Source organism: Phallusia mammillata, chromosome 2, assembly GCF_965637545.1.
Source record: "Phallusia mammillata chromosome 2, kaPhaMamm4.hap1.1, whole genome shotgun sequence".
Taxonomy (NCBI): domain Eukaryota; kingdom Metazoa; phylum Chordata; class Ascidiacea; order Phlebobranchia; family Ascidiidae; genus Phallusia; species Phallusia mammillata.
Genome location: NC_137253.1, coordinates 11,024,600 through 11,044,729, shown reverse-complemented (window position 1 = coordinate 11,044,729; position 20,130 = coordinate 11,024,600). Strand labels below are relative to the sequence as shown.

Below are 20,130 nucleotides of genomic sequence, written 5' to 3'. Positions count from 1 at the left end.
CGTTGAGTGTTCCCCGTGGTGTTTTTATGCGAGCAAAATAGTTGATGCAATATTGCTTGCAAATTTTGCGTTCATTGCGCCATCATTTTGTAGCAACGGACTCGACCCCTGGAAAATTACACGTTTTTATTGAAAGAATCATGATATTTTCAACTATGATTTTTTTAACTTTAACTCGCATTCACCAACCCCTTCAAATCCCTACTTTGATTTAAACCCCTTTGTGGACCCCATGATTTAAAACTAAATTTTGTGAAATAGAAGTTTTTCTGCACCACAAAAGCAAAGTATTTAACTCACGAAAAGGACAATTCCTGATCTACGGGACCGTTTCTTTCTGCAAAGTCACATAATAATTGTGTATTTTTAAAAAACACAAACGTCAAGAAGTGTAACTAGTTTCTTTATTAATGTATACCTAATGTTCCAGCAAATTGGCTCAGACTTTCTTTTCAATGCAAATCAATTTTTAAAAATGCACTCCACCGGCCTTGTAAATTATCCATCAACTTCAACGAATGCCGAAATCGCAAATTTGCTAGATTATATCGAAGGTGGACTGTTAAATCTGGTAAACCTCGGTACCTTGTTCTTACGTAAGTATTTGTGTGTTCTTTGTTTCAGTTTGTGGTGTTTTGCCTGCTGTTATTTTCATTTAATAGTAGATGCCTAGCGTGTGCCAAGTTTTGAACTTTATGGCTCGTTTTGTAAATTGGCTTTTTTTGTTTGTATGGTGCACGAAGTCATAAAAAACACTGACAGTTCGTTGGTCACATCCCAAACTCATTGTGTTTTAAACCATATTTACTAGACTACAAAGTGATCAGAATGACTTCAAATAAAAATGCAAATTTAGGAAATTCAAAAGACTTAAGTTTTATTGTTGTTTTATTTTTTTGAACCTTTTGCATGAAGCTGCTTTTGTTTGTAAGCCATACTTAATGAAGACTTAGATCTTTCAACAATGTTGAAACTCATAGTTTTGCAAATGATTGCCAACTGATGTGAAAAACTTACTGTAAAGGATAAATCTCATTGATTCAGGAAAATATTTTTGTAAGCTTCTGTTTGAGTTTAATTAAACATTATGTATCAATATTTCTTTTATTAGTTTCTGATACTTTTGAAGAAGTATGTTTGGACATACTATAAGCTTTGGCTATAAGCAATGTACTGTTGTCTGTTTAGCAGTATAAAAAGTATTGTTAGAACTTAACCTCTAAATTACTTTGTAACAATTTTGAATGGATACAAATGTCAGCATATAAATGATTGTTAAATTGCTTTTGACAACAAATATAGTAAACATATAGTTTATAGTATACATTATCTTTATTAAAATTTTCAGTTCAGAACAGTTTATTTTACTGACACTTGGCCAGGTCACTAAATTACAGCCTTTGCGTTCATATGTCTTTCGTACAATTCCAACAACATTCTCCATTTGTGATAGTGAATATTTATTTTTTGAAACTGTCTGTTGTTACTTTTCTTCCATTAATAGGGGTCTTTAGTGTTTTGAGATGAAATTTTAAATTCTGCCCTGATATCAGGCATGTTTTTATACAACTTAAACATATTGTGTCCTGGCACATTGCATCTTAAAATGGGATACTTATCTTAAATTATACTGCATTTTTGTGTGCACAACATACATGTACAATCTGCTTGATGTTCGCTGTAAAAATGTAACCTATGTAGATGATTAAATGATATTTTTTATTCTTTAATTTGGACAGATATGAGCAAACAGTTTCTTGATAATTAATGCACTGATAAAGGACTGATTATGGTTTGTCACGAACCATTGCAATGACTTCAAATGTTCCTTGGGCCACTCAGTTTGAAAACAGTGGCAATCTAGCTTCATCAGAAAGCAACTGGAATCGACCCACAGTTGTCAATACTCCACAGACAAACCCAGCAAGCTGGCCACAGCTTGGTGCTGCACCACCTGAACAAGAACAGACGGCCAGTGGAATGTCTCAGCCACAAGGCAAACCAGCACAGGACGACACGGGATGGGGTGCTGCTCCCCCCAGTGAACCTGATCCCAGCGGGCCTTCGGGATGGGGTAGGTTACCTGATAACCCTCCAAAGCCCCAAGCTGCCTCAGGATGGGGTGTCCCTTCTGGTGCTTCTTGGGGTCAAATGCCACAGTCGGTGGATGATGGGACAGCAGTTTGGAGTAAATCGACAGTTACCCAGCAAGGCGGTTGGGGTGGGGGGCAGGTTACCCAGGTACCCCCAGTGCCCCAAGTAAATGACAGTGGTGCTAGTGGGTGGGGTGCCCCAGAGACTACTCCACCCTTGCCTACCACTAATATGCAAAGCCCTGACCCAGTACAAAGCAATCCACAAACTCTTGCATCTACTACACAAGCTGTAAGCAGCAGCCATCCATCTTCATGGGCAAAAGCAGCGGCGGCGGGACTATCATCCAGTACAGGTAGTTCTGAGTCACCGCCTGCTGAAAGTGAACAAGATTTGGCAGAGAGTTCTGCCGGCACAACACCACTGCCTACCCCCAATGAAAATGACCCTGTGCAACAGCTTGTGAATTCACATGAAGGCTGGGGTAAGAAGCCTATTCAACAAGGAACCAGTTGGAATGTTGTGGACAATATGGCAATGGGACGACAGCAGTCTAATGTAAGCAATGGGACAGAAGCTTGGGGCAAAGCGGGTGGACAGATGCCAACACAAGGTTGGGTTGATAATAAGCCTAATAACAACTGGGGTGCCGGAGGGGGTGGTGGGGGTAACTTTAATCAACCCCAAGCTCCTCCACAAAACTGGGGTGTACCAGCACAGCAGCAGCAGCCCCAGCAACAACAACAACAACAGCAACCTCGTCCTTCATATGCATCTGGAAATTCTGGTGCTGCTTCAGGTTGGGGCGACTCCCAGCAAAATGCACAAAACATGAGTAGCAGGTGGAATGATATGCCCGGCCAGGCTCCAGTGACCCCCACTGGTTGGGGTGCTCCTGTACCCCAACAAGCACCTTCTAATCAAGGCTGGGGTACCATGCCATCAACAGATAACAGCGGAGGTGGTGCATCTGGATCAGGTTGGGGAGCAGCTGGAAACTCTCGTCCTATGCAATCAGGTTCAAATTGGGGTGCAAACCCAATGCCCCAGTCACCAGCTGCTGACCAGTCATGGGGCAGGCCAGCAGAACCCCCAATGGCTACTCGTAGACCAAGCACTGTGGACAATGGAACTGCTGCCTGGGGCGATCCAGGTGGTTACAACAAGGTGAATTTGTGGGATAAGAAAGGCAAGAATGGTGCAGGAGAATCTTTACCTGGGCAGCCAAATCCCAACATTAACTCTGAAGCAGCAGCGAAGGGCTGGGGTGCACCGCCTCAAGCCAACCCTGCTCAAAACCGCCCGCCTTCACCCCGAAGGGAAGGTTGGGGTGAGTCTTCCCCGACCCGTCCAACTGCCATGGACAATGGTACATCAGGATGGGGAAGCAAGGTTGGTGGTGGTGGTGATAAATGGGACAAAGGAGCTCCCGGCACCAACTGGAATACTGGTGGTAACAAGCCTAATATGGGTTGGGGTCAACCAAATGAACAACATTGGGGGCAGGGTGATGCTCCCAATGGCGGCTGGGGTCAACAGATGGGAAAGGTAAATACATTTGAATATGTATTTTTAGTTTTCCCCTGAGCAAAAATTAATATGCATTACATTGTTTGTTTTTTCTTTGCAGCCTGATCCATTGATGAAAGGCAACATGGACTATGGTAAGTTTTTTTTCTGTTCTTGGGTTCCAAAAGCATTTGTTGTTATCCCACAAGCTATAATATTTGCACTTGCAACACAAGGCATGGCATGGTAAAATTGCTAAAGAAACTATACAGTGGTGAGATTCATCCGGTTTGCACCGGTTCTATAGAACCTTCTCACAAAATTTTATGAGATCAGCAAACCCGTTAGCATTACTGGTTACTGTCAATGGACTGTTTGTAACAGAACCGGCTGACAAAAAATGTGAATCCTACCACTGAAACTATATCTTTAAATTCCCCAAAATTGTTGGTCATTTAAGTATAACTGTTTTGCATTGTAACTATACATAACAAAATTTATGACTAAGTTTTGCCTGACTTTTAGTTTTGCGCTTAACTAACAAATGTTTGATTCAGCTGTTTTGGTTTAACAGGTCCACGTGGTATGATGCCTCCACAACCCGGGCTTAATCATCAAAACATGATGTTGAGAAATCAGCCACCTGCAGCACCACTACAATTGCAACAGCAGTTTCACCAGGTACTGTGTGCAGAACTGTATACTTATGCTGTATTCCTGTAATGTCAAATCAATGTATGACCTTGAATGAACTATAAGATGTTGAAGAAAATGAACTGTTTTTTTCACCTAAGACAGCCATTGCAACAAACTATTACTACTTCCAGCAAAAACAACAACATGTATTGACATTACATGGAAATTAATTGTTTGGCAGATCGCGTTGCTTATCATATATATATATATCAACACATTAACTGTATTTGATACCGGCCAACAGACAAATGCACAATAGCAGTATTTTGTGTTCACTTGGCAGTTGTTGTTTTTCATTTTTTATCTATATGTTGGTATTTAAATGACTTGTACCTTTCTAAAACTTTGTGTATGATACAAAAGCACTAGACAGGAAGCGGAAAAGTGTATAGTTGATAGGGCAGAGTATGTTGGATTATATCGATGCACTAAACCAAGTTAAAAAAATATGTGTAGTGTAGAATGCAAATACGTGGCCAGAAGACTATTCTTAGCCAAATCTGAATTATACAAACTTGAAATTATGTGTTGTAAATGGCATGACAAATATTTGTAGAGACAATAAATAGTTAACTGTTCGACATTTTGTTTTAGCTTCCATGAACCTGATTTCGGTTTCTTAGTTTTCAGGCAACCAACAAGCATCTGTTTTTTCCAATACAGATCCAGCAGGCTGTTACAGCTGGAGTTATACCAGCTCAGGTTCTCAATCCCCAGTTGATGTCACCACAACACATGCAGGCACTTCTTCAGCTCGTGAACAAAGCCTCAGAATACCAACAGTTGCAAATCCAAATAAATAGAGTTCAACAAAATAAGGTTTGACCTTTTTATATGTACTAAGTAGCTTTATTTCTATTTACACACAAAAAACTTGCTAAAACAATCATGTTAGTCGGTCAAATGATGTATATAATAGTGATGGGACGATACCAGGTTTTGAAGCGAGTACCACATGTATATACCTTCGATATCGAGTACCGAGTACAATTACTGAGTACTTAAGTGTAGTGTTGTACTTAGTTGTATATCACTGGCTAATTTATCTGCAATGGTCGGGGTATAGGTGTGCACATGCACATACCAAAAAATGTAATCCCCACATGATAGCGAAAAAGATATACGTAAACTGGAGGAAGTTTTTTCCAATTTTCTGCTGTCGGAAGCAAATATTGGCATAAAGTTGCCCGTATTCTTATGGTGTACTTCGGTACTCGCACGTTGGTATCGAAAACTGAGACAAAATATTTTGATACCGAGTACCAGTATTGATACCACTGAAATCGTTCGATACCGAGTACCGGGTACTCGTCCCATCACTAGTATATATATAATGTTCAAATGGTATATATTGCTCACTAGGTTGTAGAATATGTATAAATTGGAAATTTATAGAAATGCCACCTTTATAGTTTTTTATCCTGTGGTTTGTAGGAACTAAAGATACCAGTTGAGCGAAATAAATATATTTTATGTAAATTTATTGACTGGTTCTGTTAACTTGGAAATCATTTTCCATTCTCAGTTATTTATTGTCATAAACTGTGATCATCAACGACCATGTTGTCTTTTGGAGGGTCTGATATTTCTCAGTATAATCACTATCTTTATAGTTCTTTTTTTTATTTGGATTATACACCACTATTTTCACATCCAACATGTATGATCGGTAAGACCTACAATTTATTAGTAAACTTTATAAAACTTTTTATGAAACCATTGACACAACAAGTTTTTGTCACATGACAGTGTGGAAATACTAGCCCAAGTTTTTATAATTTTAGGATGAAAAGTATTAAATCTCACTCTCTCATACCATTTTAAATCAGTTTTTTTTTTTTTTTTTTTTTCAATCTTTACAGAATATCCCTCCTATGCCAAAACAACAGCAGCTCGAGACTCTGTCTAGAATGCTTAGACAGTGTCACCAGTATATTGAGGTATTACCAGTGTTTTTTTATTTATGTATTTTTATTTTTGGTTAAATTTATTGTCAATATTTTGATCAGTTTCAACAGATAAAAAGGTCTTAGCCTTTTGCTGACTTCTATCTAAGATTGGTTTTCTTTTTTTCCTGAATAAAAAATTAATGAACAAGGAAAGAAACTTTTTTTAAACATGATTTCCGGTTTGTGATTTAATAAACCATTCTTCGAGCTGGTTTAAAATAGTTTCTATTGATTAAACAGCAGCTTTTGCAATAAACTGTGTAATCCAATCCGTATTTAATCTGAGAAAAAAAAAACTTTTTTGTTTGTGGTGAGAACCTACGTTTAGTTTTGGGGAAGTTCTATCTTGGTTATAGTGTTTTTGCATCCTAAACGCTTGTCATAACCATCATTATTGTGGTGAACTAGTATAAAGTCAACAGGATACAGTCATTGTGGGGAAATGCACCACAAAACTTTTTTCGTACACACACACATATATATATTTATATATATATATTAACACTTTCTAATAGATTTTAGTATTAACTCCTGTTGACCACATTTATCTTTTTTTACAGAATCAAAGAAGCGTGATCATGCAGAATATGTTGCAAAAAACACAGTCCAATCTTGCCAAAAGCAATGGAACACTGGGTGGTATGGACATGCCGGGCATTCGAAATCCTGGTCAATCTTTGATGTCTCCTCTTAACAATATGGGAGCTATTGGACAAGCACTGCCTTCTGGCATGCCAATGTCTTCTATTCCTTCACCTACCACGTATGTCAACCTTAAACTTTTACCTTCTGGGATGTTATTTATTTTACTTTAATATTGTCATGATTGGAATTATAAGAGCTGCTCAAAGTTATTGTTTATGAGGCAATATATTTTGTAAACCAACTTTGACTAAGAATTAGTTCCATCCTGATTTTTGCCTCCGAATTATCTCATTTGGTTCAATTTTTATGCTGGACTACTATAAACCAAGACAGCCTTTCATGCTTCTTTATTGTTTTCAGCTTTTAGTTCTAAAATCAGGATATTTTCTTCAACTGTTTTAAAAGTTTTGTTTTCGTTTATATTCGAATTCATTGTTCCTATTCATGAAAAGGTGTTTTTTTGGATTAAAAGTTCCTAATGGAAACTTTTGGTTAAGACATTGCTTCTCGGCCTATTATGTCCCAGCCAATGTTTTCTTTAGAATGATCATTTGCAGACTTTAAAAAATGTACGCAGTGAATTCAGTGTGTAGTAAAAAGTGTTTTATCTCTCAAGGTGTCATAGAAGCAAAAACCTTTCAATGAGTTACATATGTGTTTTGCTCACTTTGGGTCCATTGGGTTATGACCAGAAATCTTTTCACAAATGGTTAACCACCATGTATTACAGCTGGGCATTTAATGTGTGTCATTACTTTACAGTTCTTCGCGCCTAATGAACTGGAAGACCAACAAATCAATGCCAGGTTTTGATAACAATTTGATGCAATCCAACAACCCTCCTGGCATGAACCTTGGGCCGACGGGTGACAGCAACATTAACGGCTTGCGTTATGGTTCACCCCTCGAAGAGTTCCACAAGATGGGCGGAAAGTCTGCTTTTATGCCCAATGACATTGGCGGTAAGTGTAATTTCGCGCTGTAACTCACCGTAAAGATTTAGCTGCAAAACACCAATTTTATGTATTGGTCAAGTGGCAATGGCACATGCTTTTTTGTGTTTTGAAAGGGAATAAAGCAAGTTTCCAACATTTCTCTCTACTTTTCCCAATGGCAGATTTTTCTTGGGAAGTTTCTTTGACATGCCAATTCCACACACTAAACTAAATTTTGCTTGCTTTAAGTTACAACTTTTGAACTAAACCTTACATGTATTTTTGGTGTATATCACACAAATGTTAAATGAAATGACGAAACTCATTTTTGTTGGTTTGTGTTACAGGCAAATCAGCAATGAATCAATCCGAGCAAAGTATTCCTCTTCCTAATGATATTGCACCTACCACAGATCAAAGCACGTAAGTGTATTAGTGCCCAGTGTTTTTTTTAGGTGTTTTGGGGGACCGAAACGGTCCCCCAAATTTCTCCAGCGGTTTCCCAAAATTTGGACTTATAAGCAAGCAAATAAGCAAATATGGCTATTTTTTGGTATTTAAATGAAACACTTGCGGTCTCTTAAAACTACTTAGCGGTCACCCAAACCAAACCTTAAAAAAAAAACTGTTAGTGCCTATTTATCTGAATTTACTTCAAGCATACCATATCATGACAGTATTTGTTAGAGATAAAAGGGACCTACATTCTGATTTCCTCAGTCAACAGTCTAGTTCAGGGGTTCCCAACCTGTGGTACGCATACCACTAGTGGTACCCAAAGGTTTTTCAGGTGGTCCCAAGTAGCTTCCGTTTTTTTTCACAAAAAGTAGGTGCACCCGGAAAAGACTTTCAATGCGCTGTTAGCAAATTTACGCTGCGCTTTGACCAATTGGTGGACAGTAAACAAAAACAAAAATTTAGTGAATTTAGTTGTGGTGCTTTAGTGTTATTTTAGTAGGCCAATATTATTCTTCTGAACAAAATATGATTCGATCAAATTAGTTGTTCTGTAAGAAGTGGTACGCGTGGCAGTGGTACAAGATCGTAAAAAGGTTGGGAACCCCTGCTCAAGTTGAACCTCACCCTCTGTTTATACATGGGTGGTTAGTTCAGTTGTCAATTTGACTCATTCCAACTGCATTGTCCCCTTCTCATGTCTCGTTGTTTTTACCCGCCAACCTTGCCCTTTAGTGTGAGTCCTGTCAACTAAGGTTTGTAGTAACAGTGTAGCCGCAGCGCATTTACCGTTTTTTCATCAATTGTGCCATCAACTTTGTTGTGCTTTATACCAGGGGTGGGCAACCTGCGGCCCATGGCCAAATGCGGCCCTTGATTAAAGGTTGTGCGGCCTGCAGAGACGCTTGAATTTGAAATGTACTGACAAACGTGTCCAACTATTATATATTTTTGAGCAGCTTAATGCTGCCACTGCTATTTTTCTGCGACCTGGCAATGTGTGGCTAGTATGAAATACGAATTTTACTTGTAGTTAAGCATATTTGCTAAGCAACAAAGTAACACCACCTTGTGTTATACACACATGCAGCCCACGATCAAATTTTAGCTATTGTATTTGGCCCCACAGTAACAAAGGTTGCCCACCCCTGCTTTATACCGTTTCAATATTGTGCAGCTATAATTATTTTAACACAATTCAGTTGCCACAATTTGTTTTACCAGGTGAAATAAACAGCACTTGTTTCAGACACCTACATTACTTAGTGATGATTAAAAGGATTTAAAGCCTGGATTGTGTAATTTGATTTACTCAAGACACTGTGACAAAATAAAGTTTTAATCTTTCTTCTTGTATGCTTAAATAGCAACACAGTATGTCAGGCCCACTAAAAAAGGTTGCATTGAATCAGTTGGTTACCAAGCATTCCCGGCCGGCTGATTCTGTATAACACCTTCAATAGGCCTGGCGTTCTGTGGTTTATATATTCTTAGATTTATGTTTATCTTAGTTAAAATAGTAAAATAGCCTTTAATTAATCTGTTTTTAATAACAATACTTTTCTGCACAGCTTAGCTACGATGGTATATAAAATTTGGATTAGACTTCTTTCGCTATTATCAGTACTAGGAATATCTTTATCATTTTAACTTTAGCGAGTATATCCATGATTTTGCAGGTCTTTGGCCGACATTGGTCCCCCTGAATTCACCCCGGGAGTTCCGTGGAAGGGTTTCCGGCACATTGACCCAGAGTCAGACCCCGATATTACGCCAGGAAAAGTTGCCTATGCTAAATCTATGTCTGTTAATACTGTGAGAGATGCTGATCAGGTAAAGCGAAATGCAAAAAGCTGTGTAATTTTCACATGTATATTTGAGTTTCTTCCAGTGGAAATCGGATGAATGTTCATAGTACTAGAAAGGCTGAGAATTGACACAGTTAAGAAGCAGTTTAAAACAGAGCTTTCGAAATAATGTTTTTTAAATACTTATTTTTCGTATGTGCTAAATCCTAAAAATTATTCGAAAAGCATAACTATAGAAAGCACAAATTTTAACCAAACATTTTGATACTTGTTTCGTAAACAGTAATGTACAAGCATGTCAAATGTCTTTAAAACACATGTGTACACAAAAAATGTTTCTCTATACAGTAAACCTGGATTAATCCGACCCGGTTTGGACCAAAAAAATTGTCTGGATTAGGCGAAGGTCCAGATTAACCGATGTCGATTAGTTAAAGTCTTACCGCATTAAAAATCATCTGTACCTCAAGTTTTGTTCAAATTTGATGAAGATATGGTTTAAACAAGGTTTACTGTATTCTAAACTAGGCATTCTCTGTCTTTTATGTATTGTTAATAACCTCTCTTTCTAACGACCGCCACTAATTGTTTTGTTCACAAAAACTCACTTTACATTGAACTTGACCAGGTACTCAAGCGGGACAGAAGTGCCCTTTCTGAATCCTCTACCGGGGCTCAGAGCAACAACGCGGACGATCCCTCAGCTACCCTATCTTCAAGCACAACTGCCCAAGAAGCAAGTACAGCAGCTATGTGGTCAACTGGTAAGTCTTATTTTGTGTTTATTTACCACTTGGAAAGTCACTGCAAAATTCAAAACAAAGTAATCAATTTGGTCCAACAAAGCATACATACAATTTGATGTTGCTGTCATACATACTGTGATAGCAGTTATAACTCTTCTGGTGGATTTGTATTGTAAAACAACCGATGTTTTGATGCATAGCCTGGCAAGCTGTTATTGCTTGCACTTTATGAGAACAATCACAAGCCTATTAAAGACGTTCTATCAAATCAGCTGGTCACCAAACATTACATACTTACATTTATGTATGAGTGTGCCATGATCCCTGGTTTGCATAGACCAGGGGTGGGCAACCCGCGGGTGGCATGCGGCCCTTCTTCAAAGGTTGTGCGGCCCGCAGAGACGCTTGGATTTCAAATGTACTGGCAAACGAGTCCAATCATAGGCGCCGAACACGGGTATGCCGGGTATGCGTGGCATACCCGGACGAAAAACTCGGGTATGCCGCATACCCGAGAATCGGACCAACGTTAGTCATGCGTTGTTGCTTTGTAAAATTATTTCGACTAATACGTAACATACGCAAATGATTTCAATCGAGGTTATTGTCTCACAACCATTAAATTGTTCGCATTCATTACAGTTGCGAAACGTATTCGGGAAGCATTGGAATTTAAACATTAAAAAGTGGTAAATAGCACAACAAAGGTATTGACGCTGTCCTATGGTAGAAACGCCGCTGCCCCGGGTATTTTGTCAACAACCACGTGATAAAAAAGTTTACCGTTTGTGAACTAAATTAAAAATTACAGCCCAACCTTTGTTGTAACTGCCTACACCACAAGAACAACGACTGGCTAGTTTCAACCGAAAAAAAAAACAATTAACACCCAATGTTACGTCACAAACGTAAGGTTGGTACTTAGCCTACAAAAACTAACGTTGTCGAAAGTTTCAGGCAGGTCAGAACATCGTTGAAACAAAGTACACTGAACTTTAAAATTAATTATGCGTCACATACAACTCACTGCGTTAAATATGCGACACGTTGTAAACGAAACAAGCGACGTTAAAACGAACAAAAATGATTATTGTGATTGCTAGGCCAGAAGTGTGTGCGCTTTGTTACGTGAAAACTAAGCATTTTTGTTATAGTTATTACAGAGAAGATAAATGTTAAACATTAAAGTAATTTGCGACGCACGGCAAAGTATGTTAGGTGACAGTCGAACTAAATCTTTTCTATCTTTATTGTTTTGCCTTCCCGTAATTTCGGCAAATAAGCTTAGGTCGTTAAATTGCAACAGTAGCAAACGGGCCTGGCGGTGGAATTACGTTGTGTAAAGCTTATATACTGCAACTTTAATGCATTCTTACCATATGCATCCGCAGAAAATATATTTGGCATTATATGACGTCATTTTGTGACGTCATATAATACGGCATACCCGGAAAAAATTCAATGTCGGCGCATACGAGTCCAATTATTATATATTTTTGAGCTGATTAATGCGCCCGATGCTATTTTTCTGCGACCAGGCATTATGAAGCTAGAATCAAATACGAATTATGCTTGTAGTTGAGCATATTTGGCAAGCAACAAAGCAAAATCACTTATACACAGGTGCGGCTCGCGATCTAATTTTGACATTTGTAATTGGCCCCACAGTAACAAAGGTTGCCTGCCCCTGGCATAGATGCTTTAAGGCTGATCTTGGGATTTCATGTTCAATTTACCTGAATATTGGAACAATCTATTTCTCTATGTGCTATTATCCAGATAAAGGTGTCTTGTATTGAAAGTTGCAACATAGGTTGCAATGCAGAAAAATGCTCTAAAAGCAAAGATTGTACACATTTGTTTGAGGGACATAACATGAAAATTCAAAATACTTTTTTTCCGATCATGAGATAGTCAGGGACTCATTTGAGTATGTATGTTGAGAAATGTAGAATGTATTTGTTGATTCTGTCTGTTATTTCTTTTTCTGTCTAACACAAGTTTCTTAACACCTTTAGTAGAAAAAGTGTAGCTCAAAATTACACAGAAGTACCTGACTAAGAAGTTTGATGTCTTTCAGTTAGAGTTAGATCAGTTAGATTCGCTCATTATTTTTAGTTTATTATTGAATTACAACTGATGGATAGTGAATCAATTTTCTTGTAAATGTTTTAATAAACAGTGTGTTTCAGCAGTACAAATCATTAAAACATATCTTGATGTGTTAGTCATTTTTTAACAAACAAATGGAAAACAGATTGTTTTATTAATCACATTAGTAACCCATTGTAATTACAAAAATAGCATCCTAGCTAGATGGACAGAAAATCTATTGCACCCAATTACAAAGGAAATTGCATGAGGTATGACCCTTAATGCTATGCAGGAGGCATGAACAATTTGATAAAAGTCATGTATTTCCACCTGTGCACTCAAGATTATTATTGGTTTTGCAATTTGCAGGTGCCTTACAATTTAGATTGAATTAAATAAGCAAAAAATGAATTTTGAAATCATCAGTTGAATCAATGTCATCGCTGAGTGTAGTTTTTGCAGCATATTTCTTATGTTAATGGTATATGTTACTATTATGACTGTTTTGCGGTGAATGTGATTATAACAAATACAATTATAGTTATGTTTGTGCTTACCTTTCAGATTTGGTAATAACCAACATTGTATGCCTGGTCTGAAAATAACATAATTGTTTATGTATTCTGCCAAACTACAATGCTTAGGTCTTTTTCTTGCGACTAACAATCAAAAAAATCACACAATCCAACTTTATGTCATGCCCGATAAGTTAAGAAAGGATTTAAGCAAAGATCATCAATCTTGGCCACTTTTTTTCATTTAATTTTAAAGATAAAACGGCAAAATTTATAACCGTTTTGAGCCACTGGCCTAAAATTTAAATCATAGCCATATATGCATCCAACAATATCTATAGAATGCCTTCTTTGCAGGTGCTAACAGTGCTACACTAACTACGACCACCAGCAACCAATCACGGTCATCACTATCACATGACCTGTGGAAAACATCCTCCACCGGCCAATCAACACTCTCCACACAAGCCCCGCCCTTCATGGCAAACAAGGAGCCAACACAAGGCTGGGAAAATAATACAAGTGGCTGGGAACAGAACCAAGCAGCACGAAATACACAAGGTAGGTCTTGTTTTGTTGATTTAATAACTTTCAAGATTAGCAGTAGAAGACAAAAAAGTTTATACATCATTTGAAAACAGCCCATCTCAGTGGTTCACAGTGTTTTTATTGTTTTATGGTTGTAACCCATGAGAATAACCAGATGCATTTTCCCTGTTTTAAACAACTAAATTATCATCTATGATATCACAAAAGGGTCACACCACAGAACTAAAAAGTGTAAACTCTTTTGCAAATGTCAAATTACCCACAGGTGTAAGAACCACTGCACTAACATATTCATTGGTCCCTTAAATGTTATGTTGTAATGTAGATCTTTGCATACATAATTTTCGGGCTTTGTTATTCAATGTTTAGAACTGTCAAACACAACAGAACAGATGGCATTTAGTACAAACATTTTGTAAATCCTGATTTTGTTTTTGTGTCAAAAGATATTTTGGATTAGATATCTATGTTTATTGGCATTTTGTATCATTTGTGGCATGGGAGTTACTAATATGGCAACTATCTGGCCAAACACATATGTGCTATCATTTAAGAAGGATGTGTGGTATAAACATGTAGTATGAGAGTTAAGTTAAATTGCTGCTGCTAAGTGGTGTATGAGGTTGCCGAGCAAATTAACATACAAGATTTTTGATAAATTATTTGTTTCAGGAGGAACTTGGGGAAACCAACAACAAGCTCAGGATACCAGAGGATCATGGCTTGTCCTGACTAACTTTAACTCTCAGGTGAGAAAATCACACAACTTTCTATAAACTAAAACTTTACACAAGTTTATAAATTTGATGAGCTATTCTTTTACACTGGTTTGGTGCAAAAATTGATTTGGCAATGATTATGGAGTTTTTTTGCTGTTTGTTTGTTTTGTAAGTTTTGTGTGGTAGAAAGAGTGGTTTAAACAAACTAAAATTCGCACATGTAAATTGCCACACTAAGCTGTGCCAGGAAATTTTGACCCACCGTTTAACCTGCAGGCTCCGTAAACATGGTGTATCAAAATGGATAAATTTACTCATTTCACTAACCCAAAAGACCAAATATTTTTGTTAAAACACTGTAAAAAAACCTTAAGAAACATAAATTCACAACTGGGATCAGCACTAAAGCGTTCATGCAAACCAGAAATCACTGCAGGCAGCAGTTCTTGTGATTCGACTTTTGATGGGCTCATCGCTGAGCTTGCGTAGCTCAGTTGGTAGAGTGAGAGTCCTGGAAAGACACCTGTTTTGGGTCCAATACCACCACAGAATAGATTTTTTACACCTCTGCCATATGGGAAAACTTGGTGGCCAGTTGATATGCTCTTACACCTTTAATGGTCCTGCCATGCTATGATATTGAAAACCCTAATACAGTTACTTAGGTGATTTGTGCAGTTTGCAAAAACAAAGATAACCAGCAGAGGCCTGAAACTTGGTCCTAAAGCTGTGTAACATATGTAATCAAATGATGATTGTATGATGTGTATGATGGTTTTCTCAGGTGGATGTAATGGCAGTGAGGCAGCTTTGCATTCAACAAGGTGCCATGATACAGTTTCAACCTCAATGTCCAATGGAAGGGATGGCTTTGGTGAAATATGCATCACCTGATGATGCTGAGAATGCGAAGAAGGCACTTAACATGCACATGGCTGGATCCACGATGCTCGTAGCGACTGTTGCTACTGACAACGACGTAAGTAGTGGTGTTAACCAGGGCATTAAGACTTTTTTTGCACATTTTTTTGGCCAAGTTTTTTACACATAAATTGTGATTGCTTTGTCCGTCACGCAAAACAAAAACACTTTTAACAGAATTTTCAAAACAAAAAAACTAAACTAAATGAAAAAAAAAACTAACTAAATGACTTTTCTGTGAAAAAAGTCGGGTGTAAAAAGCCTCAAATCTGCAAGTCCAGGGCCAAATCTCTGTGTTAACATTCTTTATTCACAGGTTTGCAATTAATCTAGTTAGCCTTCCTTGTAACGTTGATGCAGTCTAAGTATGTGGCTTATTTGTGCATAAAGATAAATGTTTTGTTATAAAATAAACTGAACTGATCATGACAACAGAGATTTGTTGAACCGAATATGTTTACTATACTCACATGTAGTTTTGTTTTTGTAAAACCTACTTTTCAAGTCTGTGCTAGTGTTCCGAGGCCCATAAAATAGCCGGTTGTCAATTCACTACACACTCCTGGAAGAGTTTGGCTACGTGAGTTTATAAGCTGAAAACCCATTCTTTTTTGTCTTAAAAAAAAATTACCAAACTGTAAACACCTTCACCGGTTACAGCATAGATTAGTCAAATTCTACAGCCGCGTATTTTTCACTTCAATTGATCAAAAAAATATTTTTCCTGCACAGGTAAACAACTTCGTGTCGGCTACTGCTGGCGCCCCCTCGTGGTCAGCCGCGGGTGGTTCCACGAGCCGTTACATGGGCGGCGTCGGTTCCACGGGTGGTTTTATGTCCCAAGCGCCCCAGCAGGTGGGTCCGATGCCCGGTCATCCCCCAGAGCCGGGTAATTTGACGACCAGCACCGGGGGTCAGCCCCTATGGAGCAACGCGACTCCTAACAACGTACCTATGGCCGGCGGGTGGCAGCAGAGCGCCGGGCCAGGCAACGCAGCTTGGTCAGGCGGGGGAGCTGACGACGTATCTCGTATCATGAGCCCCATGCACAGCCTTTTACCTGAGAATCTTCTAGGCGGCGAAAATATGTGATGTGACGTCACTGCACGCATGACCGCTTCCGGTATCCTTCCTCCCGCTGTGTTTGTTTCAGATCGATTTCTGTTTGTTTGTTTCTTGTTTTCTGCTACAGTTCTCCGCTTGTGCGCGCGCGTGTTTCTGTTTGAGTTTGTGTTTTTTGTTGTTGTTGTGAATCCCTCTCCTACCGCTTTTTATAACCTGTGTTGTTTATTTTTTTGCCCATATGTTCTGACATTTCTGTTTTCGCTTTAACGCGTACGCCTTGTTCTACTCGAACGCCGCTATTTACTCAACAGCGCCACCTCGCGTCGTTGCAAATCGCCAATGCCTTTTTACTGCGACGACGCCGTTCTACCAACAAATTTTCGTTTCTCATTTCCACGTATGTCGCACGCAACAAACGACAAGACGCTCATTCGATTTCGCGTCGGCACTTTTCGATTCCCTCGCCTCCCTAAGAAAGTCCGCGCTCTAGTGTTTGTTTTCCGTATTTTCCGCTCGCGTAAATACCTAGTACTGCAACCGCATAGGTAAACCTTTGCCAAGCGCCACTATTTCGAAGCTGTTCTTTACTGTGTTCAATTCCAGACTATACTTTTCGTTTTGGCGCCGTGCCAGCGTCTCCGTCACTTCCGTTTTCGACCGCACCGAGTTTCAGTTTGCAATTTTAGGGCTCAAGTTTGGCATTGGACTCCTTTTGAGCCACCTGCGAAAATCAGTTCGCTTGACTACGTGAAAACCGCGCAATCATTTTACAGTTGTTTTACGCGTTTTAAAAGCAGCCGTCGGCAGTTTTTCTTTTGCACTAACTCGCGTGCGCCACCTTACGACACCACTCGCTTGCCGCCACCTCTGCTAGGGGTCGCTCTCAATAACCAGGTGCAGTGTTCGGCAACGTTTTATCCCTCGTTGAATTCATGTTGTTTACATTTTGAGTAGAATCTTCGCAAAAAAACAACTTTCCGCCAGTTAACAAATGCAAATTCACCCGCTACACAGTATTTCTCGCATTTGAAACTATTGCTGCCCTAACTAGAGGAGCCCCCGCATGTATAACGCCATTGCCAATGCAAAACGACGTGGTTCGCACCGTCAAAGGTTGCAACGTTCAACAAATTTCCCGGGTGCTTTCGTATATTTCTGTTACCTGATAACACCGGATCCACCTGACCAAAAATTTTGCACGCACAACATTCTCTCAAACCTGTTTATCGGCGTCTGACGTCATCACATAGTACTTTTGTGAACGGTTTAAAAACCCGTTTAACAGTTGATAAATCGCTTAGCGCTATATTCTGTTTTCTTTAATAAACGTTTTATTGTTACATGAATTTTCCAAACAAACGCATAAAAATAACAACTAATTCGCAAATATTCATTTTTTGACGTTACACATGACGTAATATGACTCTGCGTTTTGTTTCCATCCCTGCCCCTTCACGTTAAATCAAATCAGCTGATTTAAAAGAAAAACGCGTCTAAGAAACGTAACATGACTCAATTTTGCTGACGCAGTGACGTAGCATGACTCAGCTTTAACCTCACTGTTGCCTGCATGCGCTGAACAAAACAGGGAGATCCCCACGCTGTTTGCTTACTCAGCACAAATTTCCGTTGTTGCAATCTGTTTGAATATTTTCGCCGGGTTTTTACACAAGCGAACGACGGTCTTACTTCACACTGAGATTTTGCAAACTGAACCACCACCACCGCGCCAGCCAGTGCAATTGTATTTTACCGACTTTTGTTTGTTTTACTGATGTGCTTTGAGGTTGAGTGGAGGAAAAAAAACAATTGTCGCCTTTCCAAGTTCATTTTGCGGCTTGCGATTTTTTTACCTATGTACGAAACTGTGTCAGTGGCGAATTGCTCTCCCTAATGGCGGAAAACAAATAACAACAGAGGCACACGTTTCAACTCACTACCTAAGGGTGATAATGCCTTTGATTGCAAATTCAAAATGTTTGCAGGAGTAAAGCACGAAACTTCACTACTGTCTTCACTTTCACTTCCGCCATAAAACAAACGAACTTACGCGAATATTTTTTCCGCAGTTCCTTATTGCCGCGCTTTATCCCTTTCCCGGGAATCCGCGGGGCGACGGTATCTTCCCCTTTTTTCTTGCCATCAATCGATTTCCGCCGGCGCAACGAAAGTTCCACGCCGTGTGACGTTATCGCCGCGCAAAGGACTGTGGATAGGAGTGACGTATTTTCTTTGCACTTACGCCAAGTTCAAATCGACGTCAACGCATTATCCGCTAATAAGAAGAAATTTCCCTTAAAATCCAACGAGCTTTTTGTGCAGGCTTTCGTGTTACGATTTTTGACTTCATTCATAACGTTGTTTTGTTCTTCGTTTTTTTGTCACGAACCCGCGTATTTTCACTGCGGCCTGTTGCATGGAAATGACCTGAAACCTGATTTTGTCCATGCGAGTCGCTCTTTGGTACCCGTTCCGCCGTTTACCTTTATTCGGAAGCAAATCGCGCCCCCTTGTGGCTTTCGATATCGTTGTGCTGTATCCACAAGGTGTCACTGCGCGTCCCAAACATTTCATCCTACGCTGTAACGTGCTGTGATGGTCGCCCTTCGTCTTAGTGTTGAGTAGTAACCCCGCAAGTACCCTTATCCATACCTGAATGCCCCTTTGCTACGCACCATTGCGCTGTAGTCACGTGCGCGCCAGTTTTCCTAAAGAGTTTTGAGGTGGATTTTTGAGCCACGTGGGCTTTGCACTCCCGCCATTTTTGTCACGTGACCGGCGGCGTTTGTGTGACGTGTGTGTGTGTGGTTTAGTGTTTTTGTGACCCGTACTCCTGTGTTGCAGCCGCTAGATGTCGTCGCGGACCCGGTGAGTCGTGCAGACGCGTCCGCTCTGATCTTAGGTGATCGATTTTTCCTCGCGCTCTCTATGTCTCCCGTGTTTTCCGTTGTTTGACGTTGTTTTTTTCTCAAGTGCTTTTACCACGGTTTCCTTTTTATCGCCAGTCTTATTACCACCGATTATTATTATTACATGCCGTCTGCGTTGCATTCTACACAAGCAGGAGTGAGATTTTGTCAAGTTTGTTAAATCAGTTTGTGAAGCATTTAGCCTGAAAGATTAACATATATCTTATTGCAGACTCGCTAAATCATTTGTTGAAAGGAATTAATGCACAAGCAAGGAGCATGAATGTTTTTTTTAACTTCAACGCAAAATTGAAACATATCATGTCTGATTGGCAATTTTAATTCTAAACTCTGTTAAACTCTTGTGGGTCCGGTTTAAAACCCATTGAAGGATTTGACTATTTTGTTCAACTGCAAAGTTATTAGATTTTTCGAACGATCCGGGGCGAGTTTGTTGAAATAATGCGTCCCCATGGCCATTTCATTAACGCACGCTAGGAAGATTTAATTGTATTGGAGC

General features: G+C 39.3%; 1 protein-coding gene across 1 annotated transcript; it reads left to right on the top strand.

Annotated features, from left to right (window-relative positions):
* Positions 1-519: 519 nt before the first annotated feature.
* Positions 520-19,761, top strand: LOC145212750 (uncharacterized). The gene is made up of 15 exons (XM_080080990.1): positions 520-596; positions 1,740-3,642; positions 3,725-3,758; positions 4,178-4,284; positions 4,963-5,118; positions 6,162-6,239; positions 6,809-7,011; positions 7,656-7,855; positions 8,176-8,251; positions 9,964-10,117; positions 10,721-10,856; positions 13,805-14,008; positions 14,669-14,745; positions 15,500-15,694; positions 16,369-19,761. The coding sequence occupies exons 2-15, from the start codon at positions 1,813-1,815 to the stop codon at positions 16,726-16,728; spliced, it is 3,810 nt and encodes a 1,269-aa protein (XP_079937116.1). The 5' UTR covers positions 520-596; positions 1,740-1,812; the 3' UTR covers positions 16,729-19,761.
* Positions 19,762-20,130: the final 369 nt, after the last annotated feature.